We start from the raw sequence: 9,765 nt of genomic DNA, 5'->3' as shown, positions 1-9,765 counted from the left end.
CGCCCCCGGCGACCCCCTCCCGTCCCGCTTGGGCCGGGGGAGGGGGCGCCGGGTGGCTGGGGCCAGGCGCTCACAAGGCGCCCCCTGGCGGTGTAGCGCGCTGCCGGGGCTGGGGCTGGGAGTCAGGAGAGTCGGGGCTGGGGTTAGAGTCTGGGGCCAGGGCCAGGGGCTGGGTCTAGGTAGGGAACACTGGGGCAGAAGTGGGAGGCTTGGGTAGCTGGAGAGCGCAGACCCAGAGCCCTAGCGGAGCTGAGCTGCTGAGCGCGGAGCCAAGCCGAGCCGCCTCGCTCCTCCCGCCCCCTCCCCGCGGCTGTCACCGCTGCCTCCCCCTCCGGCACTGCCGGGATTGGTTCCCCCTACCCCGCCTCCCCTTTGCAGCTCGGGGGAGGCACCCGGGGAAGGAGTGAGCTGGGAAGTACGGGAAGGGGGGCTGCTTCTCTAGCAACACTTGCCCCTAAACCCGAGCTGCGGGGGCTGGGGAGTGAGGGCAGGGAATGTGGTTACAAAGGCTTCTCAGCGAGGAGACCCCGGCCCCTATTCCTAGGTTCTCCTCCCCACGGTGGCTCTGGCCTGGTCAGAGCCTGGACTCTGTCTCGTAAGTTCCCTGCCGGACTCTGTGTCCTGTTTTCCCATTGTCTCTTCTTTGGTCTATCTGTCTCTGTGGCCCCAGCCAGCCTCCAGCCCTGCTCCAAGGGGAACGGAGGTGCAGAGAAAAATCGCCCCAGGTTCTAATACAGGCTTATCTCAGGCCAGTGGGCTATGATTTTTCACAAGTTCCAGAAGCACCCCAACCATCACCCAACTCAGGACCCTGTCTCTTGGTCCCATTCACTTCCAGGGTGCCTTCTTCCCTGCTCTGATGGCCCAAGCTCGCCAAGTGGGAAGGTAAGGGAAAGAGTGAACCAGGTTGTGGTAGCTCGATTTGTGTGTCAACTTGGCTGGGCCTGGTTCAGTGGCTGGGCAGCTGGTGGTAGTTAATCCCCATGAGGAGACTGACAATCAACTCCATGGTGGGCTCTACCACAAGCAACTGGGTAGCTGTCTTTGGGTATGTGGTCTGCTTCCTGTATATGAGGGGAATGGTCTCTAGCCTATGGCACACTTGGACCCTGCATGTTGCCATGTCATTGCTCAGCAGCCAGCTATGCTCTGCCGACCTTGGGACTTAACAATGGACTTAAGTTAATGGCCTGCCTACGGTTTGGTAACATCGGGACTGTGCCTCTTTACTTATTAACCTTGGGGGCTTCTCAGCCTCAGCAGCCAGTAGCTGTCTGAGTGAAGAAATGCCTCTAGCTCCAGTGGGCCAGGAGCAGGAGGCAAGAGCTGGACCCCAAGATTGAGCAGCTTTCACCCAGCCCCTAGAGCCTGGCACTTTGAACTTGGTCTCACAGCCTCCAAATTGTAAGAATAAACTCCTGTTTGTTAAAGCATCCCGTTTGTGGTGTATTCCTGTCAGAGTGGCACCAAGGAACCAGAACAGTCAGTTTCTCGACTTTCTTGCTGCCCTCCTCCCACTTTCTTAAACTTTTCTGTTGTTTTCTGACACCTACCCCATCCTAGACTCCTGTTTTCCAGCAGGTTTGGGAGAGCAACAGAAAGGCTGTAGGGTCCAGGTGAGGACACAGAGTGGGATCAGAAATGCCCTCGCTGGAGTCCCCCATCCCTCAAGACTGACTCCTCTCCTGACGTCAGGAGATAGCACAGAGCCAAGCTCCCTTGGGCATTCAAGAATGACTACTGAATGGCTGAACTGCACTTGTCTAAATTTCTCCAGAATGGTTCCTGGGTTTCCAGCCCGAGTCCCCGACCCAGCATGAGGATGGGGGTGGTGGTATGTCTGGATGACATGAAGGCAGTGTCCCAGATAACCCTGCCTGCCCCACTAGCTCCTCTGGAGGAGTGACTTACTAAGACCAAGAACTTTGGCTAAAGTGACCTCAGTATATTTCATCTCTTCAACTGTATTCAATTTCCAGCCATTTGAGTTCATCAGCCCAGCAGGAACTGTGGTGTGGGTTCAGGAATGAGAGGGAGACAAGCAAGGAAAGGGGCCTGACTTTGGGAGCAATGCCCTGCTCCTGGCTCTCTCTGGAGTCTGTCAGAGGCTCCAAAGACCTGGACGGAGCCCCATCTGGGGCTGATTTCTAGGAGGGAATGGGAATCTTACTCAGATCCCAGAATGAGTATATGTGAAGAAATGGGCCAGGAGATAGATCTTTACAATTCTGGGCAAGGAGTCTTCCGCTTATTGGTCCATGCCTCAGACCTGGCCTTGGTCAGGCCACAAGAAAGGCTGGTAGGAATCCAGAAGTGGTCCAAATGGGCTGGTTGGCCTCCTCAATATCATTAAGTTTGGAGAGAAGGGAACTCCCTTCTTCCCACTTCCATCCACTAAATGAGGGAGGCTACAAGTCTTTGAAATGGCCAGGAAATGCAGAAAAGGAGCAACTGTAAGGATAGGCAGGGGTTCCCTAGCTAGACAGGACCAGCGCCTGAGAGGTAACCTTAACAGTGTCTTTGATAAATGAGTTCTGGGCAACAAAGAAGAAGAAGAAGAGAAGAAAAAGACACTAAAAAGAATGTCCCATACAAATGAATTTTTAATAACATCAACTTGCCACCAGCTCCGGTGCCAGCTCCCCGGAGGTTTATCGCTGTGGAAAACACTAATTGCCCCAGGCTGGGCCATCCATCTAGTGATCAGACATGACCCAATTCCCCGACCTCTTCAGTGTCTACCCTCCACCTAGTGATCAGAGATGATCCAACCCCTGGTGTCTTCAGGGTCTACCCTGTACTCAGTGGCGTGCTGGTGGCTTCTCTGGAACAAATACAGATTTGCTGTGTTGGAGTCAGAATTCCGGTTCCCAGGCCAGGCCAGGATCCCAAAGAGATTTGAGGCTAAGTGGAATAGCAGCTGGGGAGGTCCCAAACCCGCTCTCACTGTTGAGTCCCTGCACTCATTCCCGAATCCCTCTTGGGCTGTTTGCTCCCTGCCTCCTGAGAACTTTAGCAAGTGCTATAGAAAGACACCAGCCACTCCTCAGAAGGAAGGTTGGGCAATCCTACTTCTGTAGTGATACTGCCTCGGAAACCCAAGGAGGGGTCGCTATGAGTCGGCCCGACTAGACGGCAAACAACAACAACAACAACATAGAAAGACAGGATCTCAGAGCAGCAGATACTCCTGAGGCAGCTGTGGGGTGAGGAAGTCCTACGGTGGTCCCATGGAGGCTATCCAAAGGAAGACTCAAAGGCCAACTTCCCAAAGGCAGATCTAACAGACCCGCCCAGAACACAGGGTGGTGGATAGGAGGCCCTATCTGTGATGTTCATCTGGCCTCTTTCAGATGGAGGGCACCCTGCCCCCAGGCAGGTTTTCTTCTTCCCAGGCACCAGACCACAGCAGGAAAGATTCCTCCCCAGAGGAAATTCTCAGGCAGGCTAGATGTAAACAACAGCCGGGTGAGGGGGTGGGACACGTGGAGGGGAGCTCAGGAGAGGCAGGAGAAGTCCCAGAGGAGGGGCTGGATAGGGAGGTGGGGAAGCTGCTGGGAAGAGAACTAGCAAAGTAGGCACCTGAGGGCTCCAGAAAACCTGTCAATGTTTATTTCTCTCTCTCTCTCTCACACACACACACACCCTAAAGACAGTTCAAAACAGATTAAAAAGGAAAGCTAAGGTTGTGACCCTACTGTGCTGATGAGAGAGCTGGAAGGGGGGCAAGTCAACAGGTGATCCTGGTGGCCAAAACTCAAATGCAGAAAGGGGTGGCCAGACAGCACAGTATTGGGCAGATTCTAATCTCCAGTCTTCCCGAGGAATCAGCTCTTGATTTAGAAAAAAAGGCAAAAGGCACCCCATTCCTATCCTACCCTGAGCCTGAGCTAGTGGTCCCAAAGACTGGACACAGTGCCAGTGGAAATGGGACGCAGACTGTAAATCCAGCTCAGCCCCAGGCCAAAAGGAAGCAGGATGTGGCTCCAGCTTCATCTGAGAGTTGGTCTATTTTCAAAAGCCTGGGAAAGCCATTGATTCTCATGGTGTTGGCTTTACTGGGGCTTGCCTGACCAGCTCCTGAATATTAAGTCAATGGCAACAACTTATAATGTCAATTAGAAATGTGAAGGTGTGTGCAGATGCACACTCTGGAAATCCTCACATTCTTGGAGGCTTCTCTGTGCCTACCCATCCCTCCCCAGATGAGATTAACCCTGGCTTGCCCTGTCTGGCCCCTGCTGTCCAAGCACCACTCAAAGTGTGGTCTTCATGGAGAGAATTCATTATCTGTGCTTTTCTCCAATCCTGGGGGTAGCCTTCTCTCCCCTCATTTTCCCTCCAGCCCAGGAGCCTTGGGGTAAGAGCAGTAAGTGGCTGCTCAGATGGGCATGGCCTCAGGAAATGGTGGAGAACTCCTTGAGCAGGGCCTCCTGGCTGAGCGTGTGGAAGGCCAGGTTTCTCCGGACGTTGGTGCTAATGGATCGAACCTGGGAAAAGGGTGGGGAAAGGTGGAGGGCACAAGCAGAGAGAAAACAGGAGAGAATCGGTTACAACCAGTAGAAGGCAGTGCCTGCAGCACGGGCCAAGATGCAAAGCTGGAAGCTTCTCTTTCAGGAAATGAACTCTGAAGGCACGAAAAGCAGGAAGGAAGGAAGAGGGGCTGAGAGACAAAGAAATTCTAGAAGATGCACAGGAACAGCTGAATTACGGAGGAGCTGGAAGCAGGCATGGCCAAGGTCAGGTCTTCACCTTTGCTTAGCCATGCAGAAGTCAGGGGTCTGTGCAGGAAGAAAAACTGAGGCAGGGGCCACTTCTTTTATCCCAGAGGACTCACGCTCTGAGTCTGCCTCTCTTCAGATGGGTTTCTAGTCTTCTCACCCTCCTCTTGGGTGTGTGTTAAGTTTTCTAGTTGGAAGGAGCTTTTTAGAGATGCAGCCCAAGGAGGCCAATAAGCAGATCAGGTCATGGAGACGATGAGTCCCAGACTTGGGAGCAGGACTCAGCTTTCCTAACTCCTAGCCCAATACTCTTTCCATACCACACAGAGGAGAGTCTGCGATAGATCCTGGCTGTGTCCCCACTGTTCACCTCACACACTTTGTGCCCACAGACTGACAGCCTTGAAGAAGTGTTGCCTGTGTCAGCTCCGGGAAAGACCCCTGAGGAAGGGGCCAGAGGGCCAGACTCTCTACTCTGAGTGAGTCCCTAGAGGATTCCAGGTGACTCTGAAAGGAGATTTGTCCACAGCAACAGGAGTGTATGCTGTGTGCCAGGCAACATACATGTTAGTGGGGACGAAGAAGGAAAGAATCTTTCTCTGTCGTGGGCCCCTCAGTCCAGGGAGCTTTCCTTTAATTTCTGCTTTGTTATGGGGGACTTAATGAAGTCACTAGGCAGGGAGCAGCTCTGAGCTGGAAAGGGACAATGAATAGGGAAAATCCAGTTCTGTGAAGATGCTGACTGAAGGTGGAGGAGGAGGCAGAGCAAGTGACCACTGGCTCCAGATGGCCAAGGCTGGGGCTGCAGGACACTGAGTGACTGGAAAGCGGGGGCGGGTGTAGGGAGTGAAAGGAAAGACGGACAACTCCATCGGAGGGTGCTCAAGACTAGGAGCCAACAAGGAATTGATAAAGAAGCGACTGCATAAGGAGAAGAAGGGTCAGTTATTCTCCTTAGTTGCTCTGAGGACAGGATAAGAAGTAATGAGCCAAAGCTGCCGCTGGGAACACACGTCAAACCCCAGGCCCAGCTGGAAGCACGAGGGCTGTTTCCATGGCTGTAGAGGAGAGGTGGGCAATGAATGCTACCCCAGGCTTCTCACCTTCCCAGCCTGGCACCAGTACCCTGGGGAACAGGCTCTTCTCTCACTGCTAGGTCTTGGACTGCTTTGGAGAGAAGTTGTGCTGCCTCATCGCAGCAGACCCCTCAAATCTTGTTTGCTCAGCCTTTGGCAAACTGCCGTCTTTCCCTACATGTCCACCTGTGCAGCAGAGCCCGAGGGCTGGGACAGGGGCCCCAAGAGACAGAGGAGGAGGGGCAGACTCACCAGCTCTTTGAAAAACGCAGCTTCCTTGTGCTGCTCCGAGTAGCGCTCATATTGGTCCAGGCCATCCTGCAGCTTCAGTGTGAGCGTGTCATAGTTGGCTCGTACTACCTCCAGCACCTGGGGGAAGTCAAGGACCAGGGAGGGCTCAGGCCAAGTAACCCCAGGCCATCTGGCCCCTCCACCCTTCCTGGGTCAGATCCAGCCTAGGATGACACTCCCACGGGACCTGCCCACGCTGTGTTGTTCTCGGGTGCTGCTGAGTCTGTTCAGACTCAGAGCAGCCCAGGATGACAGTCAGAACTTAATCTTTATGGGAGAAGATTGCCAAGTCTTTTCTTCTGCAGAGTGGCTGGAGGGTTCAAACTGCTGACCTTTTGGTTAGCAGCCAAGTGCTTTTAACCATTGTGCCACCAGAGCTTCTTGCTTACTACTTGCCACCTAGAACAAAAACCTGGCCATAGGGAGTAGGTCCTTAGGTTCTAGGAACACTTTCTAATCTCCCCCGTTCCCTGCCTTTCCTACCGGCCCCGCCTGGTCACCTAGGCAGCTTACTCTGGGTCTGGTACAAGAGCATGGGGAAGAGGCGACAGAACAGGGCGTCTCTGAGCTCACCAGTATCCCTGGTACCATAAGCGTATGCTCAGCCCTATCCTGAAGTTTTCTCTGGTCAGGCTGTCGCAGTTACTGATTGAGGCCTGGCCAATGTCTGCCTACTTCTCCCTTTCTGGGAACATCCCAGCCTTCACGTTTTCTAGACAAGCTAGAGCTAACCTCATCCTATTTTGTTCTGATGAGCGGGTCTCTCCCCAACAATGCCTCTCTCTGACTTTCTGGGTGTGTGGGACCTTGGATCTCTGTGGTTCCAGAAGGAAGGGGATACCTTGGCCAGGCCTGAGACTTTGGCACATAAGACTATGAATCGAAGACTAGGACTATTAGGGGGAGAGGCACTACATCACATGAGCTGGACAGAAAGGAAGCCAGGAGAGGGACTGCTTACTCTGGGAATCTGAGTGACAGCTACTTTGCAAACTTGATCAGCCCTGGGAGGAAACTCAACAATATAAAGAGCTCCTTGCTTGGTAGGGAGCTTGGTGGGAATGAGTGAATGATGAGGTGGGCTTAGCTCTCACAGAAGGTGAGTGGGAAGAGAATAAGCTAGAGTCAGGGCTGAGCAGAGGGACTGAGGATGGGTTCATTAAGGTGGTAAAGGTGCCGCCAGGCTGTTGCCCTCACTAGTCCTGTCTTGTGCCAGACTTGACTTGGTGGAAGTCACTTCTGTCTGCCAAGCCCCTCAGAAGAGAAGAGGGTTCGAGAGCACAGGGAAAGCCTGTGTCCCTATGGCACAGGCTCCGAGTCTGGGGAGAAGGGACAGCCGGGACAAAGGTCTGGCTTAGGTTGCTGGCTCAGGCGCCTTCCCTCCAGTCACCCAGCTCCACAAGGTCACTTCACCTGGCTGTGTCCCACAGACCTTAGTACAGGCTGACACCTCTGCTTCTAATTCCTTCTGTCAGCTCTGCAGGCAGCAGAATTGGTACCCAGCAACTGCAGTCACCCACAAAGTAATCTGGCCCTTTCCTGCACGTGGGCTGCACTCGTGGCTGGGATATCTACAGCCAAGGTCTTGGCTCAGAAATGAATGGCTCAAGCCCAGAAAAAGGCATAATTCCCTTAAAGATGGAACCAGCCCCCAGGAATGAGGCAGAATAAAGTAATATGCTTTCCTGGCCCTGAAATCTGGCAGCCTCAGTAATGCCTATGACCCAACAACCTGGTCCCAGTCTTCCCTGAGGGGTGTCAGGTGCCAAAAGACAAATGCTATGTCAGGTGCCAAAATTTCCATGAAGAAATAAAGAACCATATACCTCTGACATTTCCTGAGTCTCAGGCCTCAGGTAAAAATGTCTTGATCTTCTGAGCTTACTCCTCTCATTAGGGCAGAATGCAAAGTCTAAGATCTCACTCAGAACAGGGACTTTTCCTTTCCTACTAAAATCCAGTTTGCTGCAGGGAGGTAAGATCAGAGAGAGCCTTTGAGCTACTAACTCCTTGGACTCTGGGAGGGCATGGTCTTAGCTCTCCTCTTGTGAGCTACTGTCCATTGCCACCTCCTCCTCCTCTTGGGCCTTTTCTTGTGGACTTACTCCCTTTTATGCTCTTTTACTAAGGGGAAAGTTGCTTGCCAGCTCATTCAGCCTCTGTCTTCTCCTGTCCTCATCACTTCCCATTAATTTCCAGGGGAAGAAGACATTCGAAGCTCAGGTCTGAGCCCCAGATCATTTTGGACTTCAGAGCACCAGTGGTACTTTCCTAGTCTGGGACTTCTCTCACCACAACCCCAGACTTCAAGAACAAGCCCCTATCGGAGTCTCACACACAGCCCTGGTCTGGGACATGACAAGGGCAGCACTGAGGGAGAAAGCAGTCTCCCGGGGTCCCTGTGCCTGAAGGTGTAGGTTTTACCAACACATGCAGCTTTACTATCTAGCTTCCTGGCAACTCCGAAGGAGTCTCTCAGATTGAGACCCTTCTCCAACCCATCAAGTAACAGTCTATTCCCCAAGCACAAGCCACCTTCTTCATTAGCTGTAGAGACTGTGGGCTTCCCAGAACCTGGGCACACTGCCTCAGCACAAGGTAGCGTCCAAGCCAGTGAGTCCTGTAAGTCACATGCTAAGGAATTCTGGAGGGGAAGGGTCTGGGAAGATACCAAAGCCACTGAGAACATAACCCATGAGGTCAGAGAGACTCGTCTACTGTGACTTTCATTAGAGAAGAACTTACATGTTGGCAGAGTCTAAAAGGAAGAGAATTAAATTGGGAGCCCCACTCTTCCTATGAAACCTTGGACAATTCACTTAACCTCTCTATATCATGCAACTTGAACTCACCTTCCTAAAATGACATGGAAATGGAAGTTCTGAGCATTTAAAGGTAACCTACAACTGAGTAAAACATCATCATCCCAATGGCTACACAGCTTTTACCTGGGTAGCTCTCGGGATTCAAGAACTGCCTTTGCGGCCCAGGAAGTATCTACCTATTTCAAACTGTCCCAAACCTCCAATATGCATAAATGATTCTTTACCACAAAGAAACATCTTGTGGATTTAAGCGAAAGACAAACTCATTGTCATCGAGTTGATTCTGACTAATAGTGACTCTATAGGACAGAACAGAACTGCCTCAGAGGGTTTCCATAAATGTTTATGGAAACAAACTGCCTCATCTTTCTTCTCTCCTGAAGCATCTGGTGGTTTGAACCACTTCTGGTTAGCAGCTGAGTGCTTTAACCACTGTGCCAAAGGATATACAAATGGCCTCAGTTTCAAAGATCCCATACATGCCCTTTTATCTGTCCTGAAATATTTTGTCTCGGGAGAAAGAAAAATAAACAGGGGTCCCTAAACAACCTCCCTGAGGTCTCTGGAGGGGAAGGGCCTGGGAAGATAGCAAACTCATTAAGAATATAAGCTATGAGGTCAGAGAGACCTGAAATTTAGCTCCAAGCCCACTGTTGATTAGCTATGTAAACTTATACAAGTTGCTTTGACTCTTTGAGCCTTAGTTTTCTTATCTGTAAAATGGGATGTTGTTGTTATTATATGCCGTCGAGTCGGACCGACTCATAGCGACCCCTCCTTGGGTTTCCGAGGCAGTATCACTACAGAAGTAGATTGCCCCATCTTCCTTCCGAGGAGTGGCTGGTGGGTTTG

At 52.1% G+C, this 9,765-nt stretch overlaps 1 protein-coding gene across 1 annotated transcript in view; it reads right to left on the bottom strand.

The window, feature by feature from the left end:
• Positions 1-4,397: 4,397 nt before the first annotated feature.
• Positions 4,398-9,765, bottom strand: part of ARMH3 (armadillo like helical domain containing 3) — a 261,984-nt gene continuing 256,616 nt past the window's right edge. The window contains 2 exon segments of the mRNA XM_042780830.1: positions 4,398-4,490; positions 6,050-6,166. Coding sequence (XP_042636764.1) covers positions 4,398-4,490; positions 6,050-6,166 — 210 coding nt within the window.

This window comes from Orycteropus afer, unplaced genomic scaffold, assembly GCF_000298275.1.
Source record: "Orycteropus afer afer isolate SDZICR_OR568_19922 unplaced genomic scaffold, OryAfe1.0 scaffold00064, whole genome shotgun sequence".
Lineage (NCBI taxonomy): Eukaryota > Metazoa > Chordata > Mammalia > Tubulidentata > Orycteropodidae > Orycteropus > Orycteropus afer.
The sequence above is the reverse complement of the archived record's forward strand: the minus strand, read 5'-3'. Positions and strand labels throughout refer to the sequence as shown.